The sequence below is a fragment of the Carcharhinus amblyrhynchos genome, unplaced genomic scaffold (assembly GCF_965287045.1).
Source record: "Carcharhinus amblyrhynchos unplaced genomic scaffold, sCarAmb.v2.hapA scaffold_633, whole genome shotgun sequence".
NCBI lineage: Eukaryota > Metazoa > Chordata > Chondrichthyes > Carcharhiniformes > Carcharhinidae > Carcharhinus > Carcharhinus amblyrhynchos.
The window spans coordinates 64,583-87,683 of NW_027650373.1; the positions used below are offsets into that span (position 1 = coordinate 64,583).

The 23,101-nt window shown below is 51.9% G+C and overlaps 1 protein-coding gene across 1 annotated transcript; it reads right to left on the reverse strand.

Moving 5' to 3' along the window:
* Positions 1-11,708: 11,708 nt before the first annotated feature.
* LOC145339723 (avidin-like) lies at positions 11,709-20,320 on the reverse strand. Its single transcript, XM_080184246.1, has 4 exons — positions 20,258-20,320; positions 16,370-16,562; positions 15,468-15,585; positions 11,709-11,905 (listed from the first exon to the last, which is right to left on the reverse strand). The coding sequence occupies exons 1-4, from the start codon at positions 20,318-20,320 to the stop codon at positions 11,779-11,781; spliced, it is 501 nt and encodes a 166-aa protein (XP_080040372.1). The 3' UTR covers positions 11,709-11,778.
* Positions 20,321-23,101: the final 2,781 nt, after the last annotated feature.

A 23,101-nucleotide genomic window follows, 5' to 3' on the forward strand; every position in this document is an offset into this window, starting at 1 on the left:
ATCCAACTGGGGAGTTCCTGTCACACTGGGTTCATTCATAAAAATACACCAGCTCCCCCCCAACAATACACACAATATCCCCCCCCCCATTAACAATACACTCAATATCCCCCTCCCCCATTAACAACACTGTATCCAACTGGGGAGTTCCTGTCACACTGGGTTCATTCATAAAAATACACCAGCTCCCCCCCCAAACAATACAACAGCACCCCCCCCCCATTAACAACACTGTATCCAACTGGGGAGTTCCTGTCACACTGGGTTCATTCATAAAAATACACCAGCTCCCCCCCCAAACAATACAACAGCACCCCCCCCCATTAACAACACTGTATCCAACTGGGGAGTTCCTGTCACACTGGGTTCATTCATAAAAATACACCAGCTCCCCCCCCAAACAATACACACAATATCCCCCCCCCCATTAACAACACTGTATCCAACTGGGGAGTTCCTGTCACACTGGGTTCATTCATAAAAATACACCAGCTCCCCCCCCATTAACAATACACACAATATCCCCCCCCATTAACAACACTGTATCCAACTGGGGAGTTCCTGTCACACTGGGTTCATTCATAAAAATACACCAGCTTCCCCCCCAAACAATACACACAATATCCCCCCCCCCCATTAACAATACACACAATATCCCCCCCCATTAACAACACTGTATCCAACTGGGGAGTTCCTGTCACACTGGGTTCATTCATAAAAATACACCAGCTCCCCCCCCACAAACAATACACCAGCTCACCCCCCCATTAACAACACTGTATCCAACTGGGGAGTTCCTGTCACACTGGGTTCATTCATAAAAATACACCAGCTCCCCCCCCCCCAAACAATACACCAGCTCACCCCCCCCCCCATTAACAATACACACAATATCCCCCCCATTAACAACACTGTATCCAACTGGGGAGTTCCTGTCACACTGGGTTCATTCATAAAAATACACCAGCTTCCCCCCCCCACAAACAATACACCAGCTCACCCCCCCATTAACAACACTGTATCCAACTGGGGAGTTCCTGTCACACTGGGTTCATTCATAAAAATACACCAGCTCCCCCCCCCACAAACAATACACCAGCTCACCCCCCCATTAACAACACTGTATCCAACTGGGGAGTTCCTGTCACACTGGGTTCATTCATAAAAATACACCAGCTCCCCCCCCAAACAATACACCAGCTCACCCCCCCCCCCCATTAACAATACACACAATATCCCCCCCATTAACAACACTGTATCCAACTGGGGAGTTCCTGTCACACTGGGTTCATTCATAAAAATACACCAGCTCCCCCCCCCACAAACAATACACCAGCTCACCCCCCCATTAACAACACTGTATCCAACTGGGGAGTTCCTGTCACACTGGGTTCATTCATAAAAATACACCAGCTCCCCCCCCAAACAATACACACAATATCCCCCCCCCCATTAACAACACTGTATCCAACTGGGGAGTTCCTGTCACACTGGGTTCATTCATAAAAATACACCAGCTCCCCCCCCATTAACAATACACACAATATCCCCCCCCATTAACAACACTGTATCCAACTGGGGAGTTCCTGTCACACTGGGTTCATTCATAAAAATACACCAGCTTCCCCCCCAAACAATACACACAATATCCCCCCCCCCATTAACAATACACACAATATCCCCCCCCATTAACAACACTGTATCCAACTGGGGAGTTCCTGTCACACTGGGTTCATTCATAAAAATACACCAGCTCCCCCCCCACAAACAATACACCAGCTCACCCCCCCATTAACAACACTGTATCCAACTGGGGAGTTCCTGTCACACTGGGTTCATTCATAAAAATACACCAGCTCCCCCCCCCCCAAACAATACACCAGCTCACCCCCCCCCCATTAACAATACACACAATATCCCCCCCATTAACAACACTGTATCCAACTGGGGAGTTCCTGTCACACTGGGTTCATTCATAAAAATACACCAGCTTCCCCCCCCCACAAACAATACACCAGCTCACCCCCCCATTAACAACACTGTATCCAACTGGGGAGTTCCTGTCACACTGGGTTCATTCATAAAAATACACCAGCTCCCCCCCCCACAAACAATACACCAGCTCACCCCCCCATTAACAACACTGTATCCAACTGGGGAGTTCCTGTCACACTGGGTTCATTCATAAAAATACACCAGCTCCCCCCCCAAACAATACACCAGCTCACCCCCCCCCCCCATTAACAATACACACAATATCCCCCCCATTAACAACACTGTATCCAACTGGGGAGTTCCTGTCACACTGGGTTCATTCATAAAAATACACCAGCTCCCCCCCCCACAAACAATACACCAGCTCACCCCCCCATTAACAACACTGTATCCAACTGGGGAGTTCCTGTCACACTGGGTTCATTCATAAAAATACACCAGCTCCCCCCCCAAACAATACACCAGCTCACCCCCCCCCCCCCATTAACAATACACACAATATCCCCCCCATTAACAACACTGTATCCAACTGGGGAGTTCCTGTCACACTGGGTTCATTCATAAAAATACACCAGCTCCCCCCCCCACAAACAATACACCAGCTCACCCCCCCATTAACAACACTGTATCCAACTGGGGAGTTCCTGTCACACTGGGTTCATTCATAAAAATACACCAGCTCCCCCCCCCAAACAATACACCAGCTCACCCCCCCCCCCCATTAACAATACACACAATATCCCCCCCATTAACAACACTGTATCCAACTGGGGAGTTCCTGTCACACTGGGTTCATTCATAAAAATACACCAGCTCCCCCCCCCACAAACAATACACCAGCTCACCCCCCCATTAACAACACTGTATCCAACTGGGGAGTTCCTGTCACACTGGGTTCATTCATAAAAATACACCAGCTCCCCCCCCAAACAATACACCAGCTCACCCCCCCCCCATTAACAATACACACAATATCCCCCCCATTAACAACACTGTATCCAACTGGGGAGTTCCTGTCACACTGGGTTCATTCATAAAAATACACCAGCTCCCCCCCAACAATACACCAGCTCCCCCCCCCCATTAACAATACACACAATATCCCCCCCATTAACAACACTGTATCCAACTGGGGAGTTCCTGTCACACTGGGTTCATTCATAAAAATACACCAGCTCCCCCCCCAAACAATACACCAGCTCATCCCCCCCCAAACAATACACTCAATATCCCCCCCCCCATTAACAACACTGTATCCATCTGGGGAGTTCCTGTCACACTGGGTTCATTCATAAAAATACACCAGCTCCCCCCCCAAACAATACACCAGCTCACCTCCCCCCCCCAAACAATACAACAGCACCCCCCCATTAACAACACTGTATCCAACTGGGGAGTTCCTGTAACACTGGGTTCATTCATAAAAATACACCAGCTCCCCCCCCAAACAATACACCAGCTCACCCCCCCCCATTAACAATACACACAATATCCCCCCCATTAACAACACTGTATCCAACTGGGGAGTTCCTGTCACACTGGGTTCATTCATAAAAATACACCAGCTCCCCCCCAACAATACACCAGCTCCCCCCCCCCATTAACAATACACACAATATCCCCCCCATTAACAACGCTGTATCCAACTGGGGAGTTCCTGTCACACTGGGTTCATTCATAAAAATACACCAGCTCCCCCCCCAAACAATACACCAGCTCACCCCCCCCATTAACAACACTGTATCCATCTGGGGAGTTCCTGTCACACTGGGTTCATTCATAAAAATACACCAGCTCCCCCCCCCAAACAATACAACAGCACCCCCCCCATTAACAACACTGTATCCAACTGGGGAGTTCCTGTCACACTGGGTTCATTCATAAAAATACACCAGTTCACCCCCCCCAAACAATACACCAGCTCACCCCCCCCAAACAATACACCAGCTCACCTCCCCCCAAACAATACAACAGCACCCCCCCCCATTAACAACACTGTATCCAACTGGGGAGTTCCTGTCACACTGGGTTCATTCATAAAAACACACCAGCTCCCCCCCAACAATACACCAGCTCACCCCCCCATTAACAATACACACAATATCCCCCCCATTAACAACACTGTATCCAACTGGGGAGTTCCTGTCACACTGGGTTCATTCATAAAAATACACCAGCTCCCCCCCAACAATACACCAGCTCCCCCCCCCCATTAACAATACACACAATATCCCCCCCATTAACAACACTGTATCCAACTGGGGAGTTCCTGTCACACTGGGTTCATTCATAAAAATACACCAGCTCCCCCCCCAAACAATACACCAGCTTCCCCCCCATTAACAATACACACAATATCCCCCCCCCCCCATTAACAACACTGTATCCAACTGGGGAGTTCCTGTAACACTGGGTTCATTCATAAAAATACACCAGCTCCCCCCCAAACAATACAACAGCACCCCCCCCATTAACAACACTGTATCCAACTGGGGAGTTCCTGTCACACTGGGTTCATTCATAAAAATACACCAGCTCCCCCCCAAACAATACACCAGCTCACCACCCCCCATTAACAATACACACAATATCCCCCCCCCCTATTAACAATACACTCAATATCCCCCCCCCCCCATTAACAACACTGTATCCAACTGGGGAGTTCCTGTCACACTGGGTTCATTCATAAAAATACACCAGCTCCCCCCCCAAACAATACACCAGCACCCCCCCCAAACAATACACCAGCTCACCCCCCCCATTAACAATACACACAATATCCCCCCCCATTAACAACACTGTATCCAACTGGGGAGTTCCTGTAACACTGGGTTCATTCATAAAAACACACCAGCTCCCCCCCCAACAACACACCAGCTCCCCCCCCCATTAACAACACACTCCAGCTCACCACCCCCCCACTAAACACACATTAACTCACCCCCCCCATTAACAATACACCAGCTCAACCCCATTAACAATACACACAACATCCCCCCTCTCCCCCATTAACAATACACACAATATGTCCCTCTGTAGAATGCAGTGTTACAGTGATAGGATGTAGAGAAAGATCAGCTTAATATATTTGATTTGATTTATTATTGTCACATGTATTGGAAGTGCTTGGTAGACTAACGGGACTTTTGGTGGACAAGTCCCCAGGACTGGATGGAATGTATCCCAGGGTTCTGAAGGAAATGGCAGAGGTGATAGTAGATGCCTTAGTAATTATTTATCAAAATTCACTGGACTCCAGGGAAGTGCCGGAAGATTGGAAAACGGCTATTGTTACGTTGCTGTTTAAAAAAGGTAGCAGACAAAAGGCAGGGAATTATAGGCTGGTTAGTTTAACGTGTGTAGTTGGAAAAATGCTAGAATCCGTCATCAAAGAAGAAATAGCGAGGCACTGAGAAAAGAATGGTTTGATAGAGCAGACGCAGCACAGATTCGTTAAGGGGAAGTCGTGTTTGACAAATTTATTGGAATTCTATGAGGATGTGACTAGTGCAGTGTGATGTGGATGTGCTGGTGTTGGACTGGGGTAAACACAGTAAAAAGTCTGACAACACCAGGTTTAAGTCCAACCAATTTATTTGATAGTAAACTCACTAAACTCAGTCTTTCACCTGAAGAAGAGGGAAACCTCGAAAGCTAGTGGGTTTACAATCAAATAAATCGGTTGGACTTAAACCTGGTGTTGTCAGACTTCTTACTGTGTTTACCCCAGTCCAACACCGGCACATCCACATCAATTTAACATGGCCAATCCACCTAACCCGCACATCTTTGGACATTAAGGGGCAATTTAACATGGCCAATCCACCTAACCTGCTCATCTTTGGACATTAAGGGGCAATTTAACATGGCCAATCCACCTAACCCGCACATCTTTGAAGACTCATGTGGAACAGGGACACATTGGGTTAAATGACCTGCTTTGTAGGGAATTCAATGCAGAAAGAAAGCCCCATCAATCTACCTGATTTACGCCCCCCCGCCTTGAAGAATGTCCTTCCCGGTTCATAAGAACATAAGAAATAGGAGCAGGAGTAGGCCATCTAGCCCTTCGAGCCTGCCCCGCCACTCAATAAGATCATGGCTGATCTGTCGTGGCTCAGTTCCACATTCCCACCCTCTCCCCATAACCCTTAATCCCCTCTCTTATCAAAAACCCATCAACCCGCGTCTTAAATATATTTAGCGAGGCAGCCTCCACCACTTCAACGGGCAGAGAATTCCAGAGATTCACCACCCTTTGAGTGAAGAAGTTCCTCCTCAACTCCGTTCTAAACCACCCCCCCTTTATCTTGAGGCTGTGCCCCCTAGTCCTACTGTCCTTTCTGAGCGGGAAGAGTCTCTCCACCTCTATCCTATCCATCCCATTCATCATCTTATACGTCTCAATGAGATCTCCCCTCATCCTTCTAAACTCTAACGAGTACAAGCCTAATTTATTCAGCCTCTCCTCATAGCTCAACCCCCTCAACTCCGGTATCAGCCTAGTAAACCTCCTCTGCGCTCCCTCCAAGGCCAAAATATCCTTGCGTAAGTGCGGCGACCAAAACTGCACACAGTACTCCAGCTGCGGCCTCACCAATGCCCTATACAGCCGCAGCAAGACCTCCCTACTTTTATATTCAATCCCCCTCGCTATGAAGGCCAGCATCCCATTCGCCTTCTTGACCACCTGCTGCACCTGCAGGCTGGGTTTTTGCGACTCATGCACAAGGACCCCGAGGTCCCTCTGCACCGTCGCCTGCTGCAGTTTTTCGCCACGTAAGTAATAGTCCTTCCTACCATTCTTCCTACCAAAGTGGACCACCTCACACTTGCCAACATTAAATTCCATTTGCCATTTCCTGGCCCATTCGCCCAGCCTATCTAGATCCTTCTGCAGACTCTCCACACCCTCCGCACAATTTGCCTTTCCCCCAATCTTGGTGTCATCAGCAAATTTCGACACCCTGCACTCGGTTCCCTCCTCCAGATCATCTATATAAATGGTAAATAGCTGAGGCCCCAGCACCGACCCCTGGGGCACTCCACTAGTCACCAACCGCCAATCCGAATAGCAATGAGAATGATTCTCTCTCACACCAGCCTAAGCACCGAGGCTGCCAGCTCAGACTGGCTCAGTGCCAGGGAGGGATGGGGCACAGATTGTGTGAGTGTATTGGAGCGTTGGAGCTATCGGCCAAACACAAACTTTCTCCTCCAACTCCTGTATGGCTGAGCGGCTAAACACAATGCAGTCTGCACTCAGCTCGCTTCCAGCCAAGGTAACCATCCGTAACACACACGTGACACTTATTCCATCGAATCATACTATCCCTACAGTGCAGAAAGAGGCCATTCGGCCCATTGGGTCTGCACTGACCACAATCCCACCCAGGCCTTATCCACATAACCCCACGCACTTACACTAGCTACTCCCCCCTGACACCGAGGGGCAATTTAGCATGGCCAATCCACCTAACCTGCACATCTTTGGAATGTGGGAGGAAACCGGAGCACCCAGAGGAAACCCACGCAGACACGGGGAGAATGTGCACACTCCGCACAGACAGTGACCTGAGCCAGGAATCGAACCCGGGTCCCTGGCGCTGTGAGACAGCAGTGTTAACCCACTGTGTCACCGTGTCCCCGGGAATCGAACCCGGGTCCCTGGCTCTGTGAGACAGCAGTGTTAACCCACTGTGTCACCGTGCCCCCGGGAATCGAACCCGGGTCCCTGGCTCTGTGAGACAGCAGTGTTAACCCACTGTGTCACCGTGTCCCCGGGAATCGAACCCGGGTCCCTGGCTCTGTGAGACAGCAGTGTTAACCCACTGTGTCACCGTGCCCCCGGGAATCGAACCCGGGTCCCTGGCTCTGTGAGACAGCAGTGTTAACCCACTGTGTCACCGTGCCCCCGGGAATCGAACCCGGGTCCCTGGCTCTGTGAGACAGCAGTGTTAACCCACTGTGTCACCGTGTCCCCGGGAATTGAACCCAGGTCCCTGGCGCTGTGAGACAGCAGTGTTAACCCACTGTGTCACTGTACCGCGTTACATTCTGCACTCTCTCGCCTTCTTCTCTATGAAGAGTATGCTTTGTATAGTGCACAAGAAGCAATACTTTTCACTGTGTCCCGACACATGTAACAATAATAAATCGAATCGAATGTCTGCAGCAAGTGCCCTGTTGGTGTAATCTCTCCTCGTAGTAAATCGGCAATCCCTCCAACGTCAATATTTTCCTTACAAGGTGTGGTGCCCAAACCTGCTCATTCCAAACGTGGCCAAGACAAGGTTTTATCGAGTTGAAGATCACTGATTCCAAACTGAACTTTGTCCCAATCCCCTATTCCTCCCAGTGTTTGCTTTCTGATCAAGAAACACCCCCACTTTACAAAGTCTAACCCGAGTTATTCAAATCCCTGTGTCCTCCCACACTCGTTCCTATCTCTGCAATCTCCTCCAAGCCCACAGCATTGCCTGAGACGTCTGCATTCTCTTCTACTTACACCAACTCCAAACACTCCACCATAGGGTAACACAGTGGGTTAACACTGCTGTATCACAGAGCCAGGGACCCGGGTTCGATTCCCGGGGGCACGGTGACACAGTGGGTTAACACTGCTGTCTCACAGAGCCAGGGACCCGGGTTCGATTCCCGGGGGCACGGTGACACAGTGGGTTAACACTGCTGTCTCACAGAGCCAGGGACCCGGGTTCGATTCCCGGGGGCACGGTGACACAGTGGGTTAACACTGCTGTCTCACAGAGCCAGGGACCCGGGTTCGATTCCCGGGGGCACGGTGACACAGTGGGTTAACACTGCTGTCTCACAGAGCCAGGGACCCGGGTTCGATTCCCGGGGACACGGTGACACAGTGGGTTAACACTGCTGTCTCACAGAGCCAGGGACCCGGGTTCAATTCCCGGGGACACGGTGACACAGTGGGTTAACACTGCTGCCTCACAGAGCCAGGGACCCGGGTTCGATTCCCGGGGACACGGTGACACAGTGGGTTAACACTGCTGTCTCACAGAGCCAGGGACCCGGGTTCGATTCCCAGGGACACGGTGACACAGTGGGTTAACACTGCTGTCTCACAGAGCCAGGGACCCGGGTTCGATTCCCGGGGGCACGGTGACACAGTGGGTTAACACTGCTGTCTCACAGCGCCAGGGACCCGGGTTCGATTCCCGGGGGCACGGTGACACAGTGGGTTAACACTGCTGTCTCACAGCGCCAGGGACCTGGGTTCGATTCCCGGGGGCACGGTGACACAGTGGGTTAACACTGCTGCCTCACAGCGCCAGGGACCCGGGTTCGATTCCCGGGGGCACGGTGACACAGTGGGTTAACACTGCTGTCTCACAGCGCCAGGGACCTGGGTTCGATTCCCGGGGGCACGGTGACACAGTGGGTTAACACTGCTGCCTCACAGCGCCAGGGACCCGGGTTCGATTCCCGGGGGCACGGTGACACAGTGGGTTAACACTGCTGTCTCACAGCGCCAGGGACCCGGGTTCGATTCCCGGGGGCACGGTGACACAGTGGGTTAACACTGCTGTCTCACAGCGCCAGGGACCCGGGTTCGATTCCCGGGGGCACGGTGACACAGTGGGTTAACACTGCTGTCTCACAGAGCCAGGGACCCGGGTTCGATTCCCGGGGACACGGTGACACAGTGGGTTAACACTGCTGTCTCACAGAGCCAGGGACCCGGGTTCGATTCCCGGGGGCACGGTGACACAGTGGGTTAACACTGCTGTCTCACAGCGCCAGGGACCCGGGTTCGATTCCCGGGGGCACGGTGACACAGTGGGTTAACACTGCCCCCTCACAGAGCCAGGGACCCGGGTTCGATTCCCGGGGGCACGGTGACACAGTGGGTTAACACTGCTGTCTCACAGCGCCAGGGACCCGGGTTCGATTCCCGGGGGCACGGTGACACAGTGGGTTAACACTGCTGTCTCACAGAGCCAGGGACCCGGGTTCGATTCCCGGGGACACGGTGACACAGTGGGTTAACACTGCTGTCTCACAGAGCCAGGGACCCGGGTTCGATTCCCGGGGGCACGGTGACACAGTGGGTTAACACTGCTGTCTCACAGCGCCAGGGACCCGGGTTCGATTCCCGGGGGCACGGTGACACAGTGGGTTAACACTGCTGTCTCACAGCGCCAGGGACCCGGGTTCGATTCCCGGGGGCACGGTGACACAGTGGGTTAACACTGCTGTCTCACAGCGCCAGGGACCCGGGTTCGATTCCCGGGGGCACGGTGACACAGTGGGTTAACACTGCTGTCTCACAGAGCCAGGGACCCGGGTTCGATTCCCGGCTTGGGTCACTGTCTGTGTGGAGTCTGCACGTTCTCCCCATATCTGCATGGGTTTCCTCCGGGTGCTCCGGTTTCCTCCCACAGTCTGAAAGATGTGCAGGTTAGGGTGGATTGGCCGTGCTAAATTGTCCCTTAGTGTCCAAAGATGTGCAGGTTAGGTGCTCTCTAAGCTCATCTGCTAATCTCTCTGTGTGAAGGGTCAATTTAGCATGGCCAATCCACAACTGCAGCAAAACATCTCTATCCCTTTACTCAAACCATCTTCTACTTGCTCAAGTCCCTTTGGTTCTCCATTGTCTCCAACGCCTTGATGTTCAATAAGTAACCTGTGTATCCCTTATGGTCACCGATATATCCCACGTGTCGATGAGGAAGGATGTCCTTGCTATAGAGAGAGCACAGCGAGGGTTTACCAGGCTGATTCCTGGGATGGCAGGTCTGTCATATGAGGAGAGACTGAGTGGGTTCGGATTATATTCACTGGAGTTTAGAAGAGTGAGAGGGGATCTGATAGAAACTTATAAAATTCTAACAGGGTTAGACAGGGTAGATTCAGAAAGAATGTTCCCCATGGTGGGGGGAGCCCAGAACTAGGGGGTCAGAGTTTGAGGATTCGGGGTAAACCTTTTAGAACTGAGGTGAGGGGAAATTTCTTCACCCAGAGAGAGGTGAAATTCACTCCCACAGAAAGTAGTTGAGGCCAAAACGTTGTGTGATTTCAAGAAGGAATTAGATATCACTCTTGGGGCTAAAGGGATCGAGGGATATTGGGGGGGAATCGGGATATTGAATTTGATGATGATGCTTGTTGTATGGGGAACGGTTGAGGACTCTGGGTCTGTACTGGTTGGAGTTTAGAAGGATGAGGGGAGGGATCTTATTGAAACTTACAGGATACTGCGAGGCCCTGGATAGAGTGGACGTGGAGAGGATGTTTCCACTAGTAGGAAAAACTAGAACCAGAGGGCACAACCTCAGGCTAAAGGGACGATCCTTTAAAACAGAGATGAGGAGGAATTTCTTCAGCCAGAGAGTGGGGAATCTGTGGAACTCTTTGCCGCAGAAGGCTGTGGAGGCCGGGTCATTGAGTGTCTTTAAGACAGAGATAGATAGGTTCTTGATTAATAAGGGGATCAGGGGTTATGGGGAAAAGGCAGGAGAATGGGGATGAGAAAAATATCAGCCATGATTGAATGGCAGAGCAGACTCAATGGGCCGAGTGGCCTCATTCTGCTGTTGTATAAATACTGTGGTTACCAGAGCAGCTCAGAGCAGACTGGACGGTCTGAATAGCTTACATCTGCTCATATTGTCTATGTTAACCTTCTAGAACAGAGAAAAGAGCAGAGAGAGAGAGAGACGTGGGATTGTGATGTATCAATCCTTTATTACACTCATGGTTCTGAGACATTTGGGGAAAATGAAAGGATTGGGAATCTCGGAGTGTTCAGTCGCGTTCAGTCCCACTGGGCTCAGTGCTGGATCCAGCCTCCCATTCCCCTTCTCCAGGCTCTGACCAAGGGTCAGTGAGGTCGCAGTCCTTGTGGCGACGGGTGAATACATCCTGCCCAACTCTATCTCAAACACAGAGACAGAAAAATCACAGCTCAACAAGAAATGGATAGATTTCATTCACAATTCCCAGCCAAAATTAAATATTTCACCAATATTTCAGAGTCACACAACTGAGACATTATCATCTTAAACCCAAGGTCATAATTCCCCACCAAACACTCCCCAGCACGGGGTCAGATACAGAGTAAAGCTCACTCTACACTGTCCCCCATCAAACACTCCCAGGACAGGTACAGCACGGGGTTAGATACAGAGTAAAGCTCCCTCTACACTGTCCCCCATCAAACACTCCCAGGACAGGTACAGCACGGGGTTAGATACAGAGTAAAGCTCCCTCTACACTGTCCCCCATCAAACACTCCCAGGACAGGTACAGCACGGGGTTAGATACAGAGTAAAGCTCCCTCTACACTGTCCCCATCAAACACTCCCAGGACAGGTACAGCACAGGGTTAGATACAAAGTAAATCTCCCTCTACACTGTCCCCATCAAACACTCCCAGGACAGGTACAGCACGGGGTTAGATACAGAGTAAAGCTCCCTCTACACTGTCCCCCCATCAAACACTCCCAGGACAGGTACAGCATGGGGTTAGATACAGAGTAAAGCTCCCTCTACACTGTCCCCCCCATCAAACACTCCCAGGACAGGTACAGCACGGGGTTAGATACAGAGTAAAGCTCCCTCTACACTGTCCCCATCAAACACTCCCAGGACAGGTACAGCACAGGGTTAGATACAGAGTAAAGCTCCCTCTACACTGTCCCCCCATCAAACACTCCCAGGACAGGTACAGCACGGGGTTAGATACAGAGACCGAAAGAAAAGCTTGTATTTATATAGTGCTTTTTGAATGATGTGTAAGGAAGTATTTTTGATGTGTTATCAGGGCTGTACTGTAGGGAAAATTACAGCCTCGTTGAGGGGATCAGATCCACATGAATTATTTTTTGGTAACAATTGGACAGTGTTTAGTGACGTGGGTGGAGGGGGGAGTATCGGATTGGGTAGATTTCGCCTCCAGCACCTCGGTATACAGGTGGGACCCTGTATTAATATCTGCCCCTGTAGACAGTGCAGCACTCCCTCGGCACTGCACTGTAACTGTGCGTGTTAAACTGCTCAAATTCAAGTTTCATGCTTTCTCTGTGCCGTGATGGATAATGTTTATCACCTCACAGACCTTCGAAAGGTGTCTTGTTTCAACATGAACAGGTTAACCATCATCTGCGTAAGTCCCGTAACATTCTGTTTCCCAGCCTTTACCACAGGATGGACAAGACCAGATTTTTCCATAACAAATTCCAAAGGCGAGATATGGGGATTTGCTTTGCAAATCAAGGGTTAACCGAAGACAATTTTTCATCGAATGAGAAAGGGCAAAATGCTCGGAGATAACGGGTACGGTAAGGATAGGGTGGCATGGTGGCGCAGTGCGTTAGCACTGCTGTCTCACAGTGCCAGGAGGCCGGGTTCGATTCCCGGCTTGGGTCACTGTCTGTGTGGAGTCTGCATGTTCTCCCCATGTCTGTGTGGGTTTCCTCCAGCTGCTCCAGTTTCCTCCCATAGTTCAAAACACATGTAGGTTAGGGTGGATTGGCCGTGCTAAATTGCCCCTTAATGTCCAAAGATGTGTAGGTTAGGTGGATTGGCCATGCTAAATTGCCCCTTAGTGTCCAAAGATGTGCAGGTTAGGGTGGATTGGCCATGATAAATTGCCCCTTAGTGTCCAAAGATGTGCAGGTTAGGGGGATTGGCCATGCTAAATTGCCCCTTAGTGCCCAAAGATGTGTAGGTTAGGTGGATTGGCCATGCTAAATTGCCCCTTAGTGTCCAAAGATGTGCGGGTTCGGTGGATTGGCCATGCTAAATTGCCCCTTAGTGTCCAAAGATGTGCAGGTTAGGGTGGATTGGCCATGATAAATTGCCCCTTAGTGTCCAAAGATGTGCAGGTTAGGGGGATTGGCCATGCTAAATTGCCCCTTAGTGCCCAAAGATGTGTAGGTTAGGTGGATTGGCCATGCTAAATTGCCCCTTAGTGTCCAAAGATGTGCGGGTTCGGTGGATTGGCCATGCTAAATTGCCTCTTAGTGCCTGAGATGTGTAGGTTGGAGGGATTAGTGGGTAAATATTTAGGAGCATGGGGGGTTCGGGTCTGGATGGGATTGTGGTCAGTACAGACTCGAAGGGCCAAGTGGCCTCTTTCTGAACTGTAGGGTTTCTAGGTGGTTCATAGTCTCGCAAGCCAACCTCATTCGCCTGGCTGAAGGAACAGCCGTGATTTAACACCAATCGTGGCTTTAAAATGGCAGTCCTGGCTGAGAGCTAAGCATGCTGGGAAGTTTGGTCAACTTATAATTAAAACCAGACGCGGGTGATAAAGCTACTCTGGCCTGTGAGCTGAAGCTTCCCGGATAAGGGAAGTTGTTTATATTAACTGAGACATTGGGGCTCTGATTTTTATGGCTGTTGTGTGTAGTTTGAACTCGGTGTAATGGCCTCATTCAAAAGTCATTTCACTGGATGTTTGAGGTCATGTGATTGGTTTCTGGTGACACAATTGGCCGGAAGATGCAGAATCTTCCGGAAGCGGGTAGAGAATTATGGATAAAGAGGCATGCAGTCCTTAGCTTTTTTTAAAATTCATCCCTGGGACGTGGGTATCGCTGGCTGGGCCCAGCATTTATTGCCCATCCCTAGTTGCCCCTTGAGAAGGTGGTGGTGAGCTGCCTTCTTGAATCACTGCAGTCCACGTGCTGTGGGTTGACCCACAATGCCGTTAGGGAGGGAATTCCAGGATTTTGACCCAGCGACTGTGAAGGAACGGCCGATATATTTCCCAGTCAGGATGGTGAGTGGCTTGGAGGGGAACTTGCAGGTGGTGGTGTTCCCCATGTGTCTGCTGTCCCTTGTCCTTCCAGATGGAAGTGGTCATGGGTTTGGAAGGTGCTGTCTAAGGATCTTTGGTGAGTTGCTGCAGTGCATCTTGTAGATGGTGCACACGGCTGTCACTGAGCGTCGGTGGTGGAGGGAGTGAGTGTTTGTGGATGTGGTACCAATCAAGCGGGGCTGCTTTGTCCTGGATGGTGTCGAGCTTCTCGAGTGTTGTTGGGAGCCGCACCTATCCAGGCAGGTGGGGAGTATTCCATCACACTCCTGACCTGTGTCCTTGTAGACGGTGGACAGGCTTTGGTGGTGGGGAGGGGTCAGGAGGCAGTGATGACTCAAAGAGACCAACCATCGCAAGAAGCAGAAGTGTACCCTGAAGGATGCTTCAGAGAAGGAGAAGGTAGATTCTACATTGAGGATATTTCTTGGCCAAGGTTTTCTGAAACTTGGTTGTATCTATTTTCAGTTAAATAGTTAAAGTTGATGGTTAGTTACATTGATGTTCGGTTATAGTTCAGTAAAGAGTTGCAGCTGTTTATGTTTGAGTTGGTATCAGAAATATTGAATAAAGAAATAGTCCTTGTTTACCTCGGTAATCTGCATCGCTTGGAAGGTTCTTCAATTAACGCTGTATAACAACACAAGCTCTACTCAAACAGCCCACACATTACCTGGTCGCACTCCAGTTGTCTCTTTGACTCTTTGCCTTTTGCCGGAGTAACCAAATAGTCATCAAATACTCTTTAGCTCCTACCCTGAAGTACTGCCCCGTCCAAACTGTGATACTACCTGCAGAGGAAGGATATTCGGAAGCAGAGATGTCAATAACAGAGTGTGTGTTCTTGAACATGATTTGAATTGATTTATTATTGTCACATGTACTGGGACACAGTGAAAAGTATTGTTTCTTGTTACAGACAAAGCATACTGTTCATAGAGCACATAAGGGAGAAGGAAAGGAGAGGGTGCAGAATGTATTGTTACAGTCACAGCTCGGATGTAGAGAAAGGTCAGCTTAATACATTTGATTAGATTTATTATTGGCACATGTACTAGTATACGGTGAAAAGTATTATTTCCTTCACACTATACAGACAAAGCATACCGTTCATAGAGAAGGAAAGGAGAGGGTGCAGAATGTAGTGTTACAGTCACAGCGAGGGTGTGGAGAAAGATCGACTTAATGCGAGGTAGGTCCATTCAAAAGTCTGACAGCAGCAGGGAAGAAGCTGTTCTTGAGTCGGTTGGTACGGGACCTCAGACTTTTGTATCTTTTTCCCGATGGAAGAAGGTGGAAGAGAGAATGTCCGGGGTGTGTGGGGTCCTTAATTATACTCCCACGGGGGGAGTGGGGGAGAATGTGGGACTCGCTCCCACGGGGGGAGTGGGGGAGAATGTGGGACTCGCTCCCGCGGGGGGAGTGGGGGAGAATGTGGGACTCGCTCCCGCGGGGGGAGTGGGAGAGAATGTGGGACTCGCTCCCACTGCGGGGGGGGGAATGGGGGGGGAATGGGGGGGGAATGTGTCCCCGTGAGGCTGAGGTGAACACAGTTAAATCGATCGTTTGGATTACCAATATTCCACTTCACCACAAATCCAAAGGTTAGCTGGTTCAGATCCTGTTGATATCCAATCAGTTCTCCCTTTGCCACCTCTCCGGTGTGTGACACACTCGATGAGTACCTGCCGCTGATAAGCCCCGAGTTCCTGACATTAATCGTCATGTTCGATCCGAGCTCATTAAACCAACAGCCATCCAGCAGCACCTGACAGCAAAACAGTATCGTTAAACATCGGGGCCTCCCAAAGCCCCTTTCGTCACCACGGGGAGCCCCCCCTCCCACCCTCCACCCAAACACCCCACCCCCCCCACCCCTCCACCCAAACACCCCACCCCCCCTCCCTCCACCCCACCCCCCCTCCCTCCACCCCCCCTTCCCTCCCTCCCTCCACCCCCCCTTCCCTCCCTCCCTCCACCCCCCCTTCCCTCCCTCCCTCCCTCCACCCCCCCTTCCCTCCCTCCCTCCCCCTTCCCTCCTTCCCTCCCCCTTCCCTCCTTCCCTCCCTCCCTCCCTCCACCACCCCCTTCCCTCCCTCCCTCCCTCCACCACCCCCTTCCCTCCCTCCCTCCCTCCACCACCCCCTTCCCTCCCTCCCTTCCTCCACCCCCCCTTCCCTCCACCCCCCTTCCCCCACTCCACCCCCCCTTCCCTCCCTCCCTCCCCTCCACCCCCCCTTCCCTCCCTCCCTCCCCTCCACCCCCCCCTTCCCTCCCTCCCTCCACCCCCCCCTTCCCTCCCTCCCTCCCTCCCTCCACCCCCCCCTTCCCTCCCTCCCTCCACCCCCCCCCCTCCCAGCATAGCCTTGGACCCACCCTGTACTTGCCCCACGGTGCAATAACCGAGGAACAAGGCAGCCACTTTGAGCTCAGCAAGGTCGCAAAAAATCCCATCTCCCCACTGCCAGGTTCCTCCCACAGTCCAAAGATGTGTAGGTTAGGGTGGATTGGCCAGGGTAAATTGTCCCTAGCATCAGGGGTATTAGCAGGGTAAATGTGTGTGGTTACAGGGATAGGGTCTGGGTGGGATTGTGGATGGTGCAGACTCAATGGGCCGAGTGGCCTCCTTCTGCACTGTAGGGATTCAGTGATTCTATGAAACAGCAGAATGTTCCCCCCCCCACCAGTCTGCCCCCTCCCGCTGCCCCCCCGCCGCCCCCCTGTTCCCCCCTGCCCCCGCCCCGCCGCCCCCCCTTTCCCCCCCGATACTTTGTCCCACAGCACACCACCTCGGGTTGGTGAACCTTGAATCAGTGTGTTTGGGTGCAACAGAATGTACCTCGAGGAGAACTGCCTCCTTTCTCTAACCCCTCCCCTACCCCGAGTATGGGGTGGGGGTGGGGGTGGGGGTACCATGCCTGAAGTTTAAGGTCTTTGTTGCAGAGTGCTGCCCTCTGTAACCTCAACCCCCCCCCCACACCCCCCACCCTTTCCCTCACCCACGTTCCAGGCTGACCCCAACAGGAGTGTGACATCCTTGTGCCCATGAGAAACCCACCCCTTCTGGGGGTCTCCTGTTCTCAGTCGGTCTTTAGTCTGTTTGTCTAACACGCTATCAGCAAGAACACAGTTTGATTCACCAGCCCAAACTCCCTCTCTCCAATCACTGGACAGTGATCAGGAGCAGGAACCCTGGCTGATTTCCCCTCTCTCTCTCTCTCTAACCCAGGGATCACTGGACAGTGATCAGGGGCAGGAACCCTGGCTGATTTCCCCTCTCTCTCTAACCCAGGGATCACTGGACAGTGATCAGGAGCAGGAATCCTGGCTGATTTCCCCTCTCTCTCTAACCCAGGGATCACTGGACAGTGATCAGGAGCAGGAACCCTGGCTGATTTCCCCTCTCTCTCTCTAACCCAGGGATCAGGAGCAGGAACCCTGGCTGATTTCCCCTCTCTCTCTAACCCAGGGATCACTGGACAGTGATCAGGGGCAGGAACCCTGGCTGATTTCCCCTCTCTCTCTCTCTCTAACCCAGGGATCACTGGACAGTGATCAGGAGCAGGAACCCTGGCTGATTTCCCCTCTCTCTCTAACCCAGGGATCACTGGACAGTGATCAGGAGCAGGAACCCTGGCTGATTTCCCCTCTCTCTCTCTAACCCAGGGATCACTGGACAGTGATCAGGAGCAGGAACCCTGGCTGATTTCCCCCCCCTCTCTCTAACCCAGGGATCACTGGACAGTGATCAGGAGCAGGAACCCTGGCTGATTTCCCCTCTCTCTCTCTAACCCAGAGATCACTGGACAGTGATCAGGAGCAGGAACCCTGGCTGATTTCCCCTCTCTCTCTCTCTCTAACCCAGGGATCACTGGACAGTGATCAGGAGCAGGAACCCTGGCTGATTTCCCCTCTCTCTCTCTCTAACCCAGGGATCACTGGACAGTGATCAGGAGCAGGAACCCTGGCTGATTTCCCCCCTCTCTCTCTAACCCAGGGATCACTGGACAGTGATCAGGAGCAGGAACCCTGGCTGATTTCCCCCCTCTCTCTCTCTCTAACCCAGGGATCACTGGACAGTGATCAGGAGCAGGAACCCTGGCTGATTTCCCCTCTCTCTCTCTCTAACCCAGGGATCACTGGACAGTGATCAGGAGCAGGAACCCTGGCTGATTTCCCCCCTCTCTCTCTAACCCAGGGATCACTGGACAGTGATCAGGAGCAGGAACCCTGGCTGATTTCCCCTCTCTCTCTCTCTAACCCAGGGATCACTGGACAGTGATCAGGAGCAGGAACCCTGGCTGATTTCCCCTCTCTCTCTCTCTCTAACCCAGGGATCACTGGACAGTGATCAGGAGCAGGAACCCTGGCTGATTTCCCCTCTCTCTCTCTCTCTAACCCAGGGATCACTGGACAGTGATCAGGAGCAGGAACCCTGGCTGATTTCCCCTCTCTCTCTAACCCAGGGATCACTGGACAGTGATCAGGAGCAGGAACCCTGGCTGATTTCCCCTCTCTCTCTCTCTAACCCAGGGATCACTGGACAGTGATCAGGAGCAGGAACCCTGGCTGATTTCCCCCCCTCTCTCTAACCCAGGGATCACTGGACAGTGATCAGGAGCAGGAACCCTGGCTGATTTCCCCTCTCTCTCTCTAACCCAGAGATCACTGGACAGTGATCAGGAGCAGGAACCCTGGCTGATTTCCCCTCTCTCTCTCTCTCTAACCCAGGGATCACTGGACAGTGATCAGGAGCAGGAACCCTGGCTGATTTCCCCTCTCTCTCTCTCTCTAACCCAGGGATCACTGGACAGTGATCAGGAGCAGGAACCCTGGCTGATTTCCCCTCTCTCTCTAACCCAGGGATCACTGGACAGTGATCAGGAGCAGGAACCCTGGCTGATTTCCCCCCTCTCTCTCTAACCCAGGGATCACTGGACAGGGATCAGGAGCAGGAACCCTGGCTGATTTCCCCTCTCTCTCTAACCCAGGGATCACTGGACAGTGATCAGGAGCAGGAACCCTGGCTGATTTCCCCTCTCTCTCTCTCTAACCCAGGGATCACTGGACAGTGATCAGGGGCAGGAACCCTGGCTGATTTCCCCTCTCTCTCTCTCTCTAACCCAGGGATCACTGGACAGTGATCAGGAGCAGGAACCCTGGCTGATTTCCCCTCTCTCTCTAACCCAGGGATCACTGGACAGTGATCAGGGGCAGGAACCCTGGCTGATTTCCCCTCTCTCTCTAACCCAGGGATCACTGGACAGTGATCAGGAGCAGGAACCCTGGCTGATTTCCCCTCTCTCTCTCTCTAACCCAGGGATCACTGGACAGTGATCAGGAGCAGGAACCCTGGCTGATTTCCCCTCTCTCTCTCTCTCTAACCCAGAGACCAGTTCTAAGTTGCTAACTGCCCTCTCCCTTTCCCTGCAGGAACGTGTTCTCCAGGAGAAGTGAACATACCTGTGCTGTATTTGTTAAGCAGAATGACAGGGCCAGAGCTAGTTGGAGGTACCGGAGCCTCATGCTGCTGTCCTCTTGGCTGGTCTGCTCCCGGAGTGTTGCTGGAGGTCGGTTTAAGAAGCCCCTTCCCCATGAGGGGGGCTACAGTTGTGCAACAGTTGCGAGACATTAAGGAAGGACGGGTGAACCACAAATAAGAACTGAGAAATCGGCAAACCGCAGCAATAACGGCCAACTGTTGGGACACAATTCTCTGGCCGTTCACACCAGCGGGATTCTTAATGCCGGGTACCCCATCCCGTGGGTCTCTCACCGCCGCGGGAATGGGAACTCTCATCGACGGTGGCGGAATCCCACCACCGGCAAACACCTCGCCACCTTCCGTCAGCGGGAAACAGGCGGCCTGGAACCTGGAGCGTTCCGGCCATCGGATTCTCGGAGAGGTGGGCGGGGCAGCAGATTTCCCGCCTGGCCTGGGTGTTGTTGGAGAGGGTGATGGCGGTACCTGTTGGCACCATCGATGTGCTCCGTGCTCACTGGGCACCGCAGGGGTGGAGTGGAATATTGACCTTTAAAAATCACCCTCCGTTTCAGACACAGTTTAAACAACTGGGCAAGAATCTCAGGGAGTTGGTTTGCGGGAGCAACAAGAAGGCAAATGGAATTTTGTCCTTCATTGCTGGAGGTTAAAAACAGCCAGGTTAAGTTGCAGCTGTTATAAGGAGGGGAGTGAGTCTGTGGAATTCTTTCACCGCAGAGGGTTGTAGAGGGACAGCGTGGCGCTCCCTCGGCGCTCACCCTCCCCCAGCGCGGCGCTCCCTCGGCGCTCACCCTCCCCCAGCGCGGCGCTCCCTCGGCGCTCACCCTCCCCCAGCGCGGCGCCCCCTCAGCGCCAACCCTCCCGCAGTGCTGAGCTGGGACATGAGGGTTGTATCCAGTGGACCACATGTTGAACAACGCTCTGGGCCACCAGCCCAGATGAGAAACTTGTTTCCCTGAAACAATCATCGTAGAACTTTATTGTCCTGCTACAAACGGTAAATCCTGAGGTCAGTTAACACATCAAATAATCACAACCCCTATCGAGGCTAAATCAACTCCAATGGCACCAAATATCTCCTCAGTCTAACCTAAAGGGGAACTCTGTTTCTCAAAGGGAGAGGGGGAATACTCAGGCGGAAGGGAAACTCCTCCTTCGCTGTTCAAACATAAATCTTTCCCCAGAGATTTATCCCAGATGGACTCACCAATCTGCCTCCAAAGTGACAGACAGACGGACAGGAGCTTGTAGGTAAGAGGGATTTTTACCTTACTTTCCTCGAAGCCCGGACTGTGAAACCGGAGGTCGGCCCCAGTGAGACCTGGGAAGGTGTTTTTTTTTGCCAAATAAATTTGAACGAGGAGGAAATCTGAGAATGTAGACATCTAGAGTCTCCCACCCTCCCTCTCCTCTAACCTTAAAAAAAGGTTTGGAGTGAGAGCGGGTAAGCTTTCTTCTTCATCTTGATTATTTCTCTGAGCTCAGGGGGTGAGGGAATACCAGGTAAGATCTTTCTTTTTATCCCGAGGGAATGGCAGTGAAAGCAGTGCAATGTTATGAAGGTGAGGGGGGTTGGACTATGGAGAGAGACTAAATAGACTGGGTCTGTACTCGTTGCAGTTTAGAAGGATGAGGGGGGATCTTATATCTTATAAGATAATGAAGGGGATGGATAGGGTAGAGGTAGAGAGATTCTTCCCGATTAGAAAGGACAGCAGGACTAGGGGGCACAGCCTCAAGATAAAGGGGGGGGGGGGCAGTTTAGAACAGAGTTGAGGAGGAACTTCTTCACTCAAAGGGTGGTGAATCTCTGGAATTCTCTGCCTGTTGAAGTGGTGGAGGCTGCCTCGCTGAATATATTTAAGTCACGGGTAGATAGGTTTCTGATAGACAGGGGAGGGTTATGGGGAGAAAGCGGGAAAGTGGAACTGATCCACTTCACATCAGCCATGATCTTATTGAATGGCGGGGCAGGCTCGAAGGGATAGATGGCCGACTCCTGCTCCGAGTTCTTATGTTCCTCCTGCAGGATGTTTGCGGTGAGGGATGCTGTTAGCGTCCCTGCTGATTTCACCTGTGGGAAGTTCACCCATCTCCAGCTCCTTAAAAACTGCGTGAGGGAACGGGAGCTGGAGCTGGAGCTGGATGAGCTTCGGATCATTCAGGAGGCAGAGGTGCTCAGAGATAAAAAGGAAGCGTGTGTAAGGATGGAAAAACAAGGTCCGGTCGGGTCACTTGAGGGTTACAAGGTAGCTAGGAATGAGTTAAAGAAAGGGCTTAGGAGAGCTAGGAGGGGGCATGAGAAATCCTTGGCGGGTCGGATCAAGGAAAACCCCAAGGCTTTTTACTCTTACGTGAGAAATAAAAGTGACCAGGGTGGGGTTAGGGCCAGTCAAGGATAGTCGTGGGAATTTGTCCATGGAGTCAGAAGAGACAGGTGAGGTGTTGAATGAATACTTTTCTTCAGTGTTCACCAAGGAGAGGGGCCATGTTTTTGAGGATGAGAGTGTGATACAGGCTGATAGGATGGAGGAGGTCGGTGTTCTGATGGAAGATGTATTAGCAATTTTGAAAAACCTGAGGGTGGATAAGTCCCCTGGGCCAGATGGGATACATCCTAGGATACTCTGGGAGGCAAAGGATGAGATTGCGGAGCCTTTAGCTTTGATCTTTGGGTCCTCACTGTCCACGGGGATCGTGCCAGAGGACTGGAGAGTGGCAAACATTATTCCTCTGTTCAAGAAAGGAAATAGGAATGATCCTGGTAATTATAGGCCAGTTAGTCTTACTTTGGTGGTCGCTAA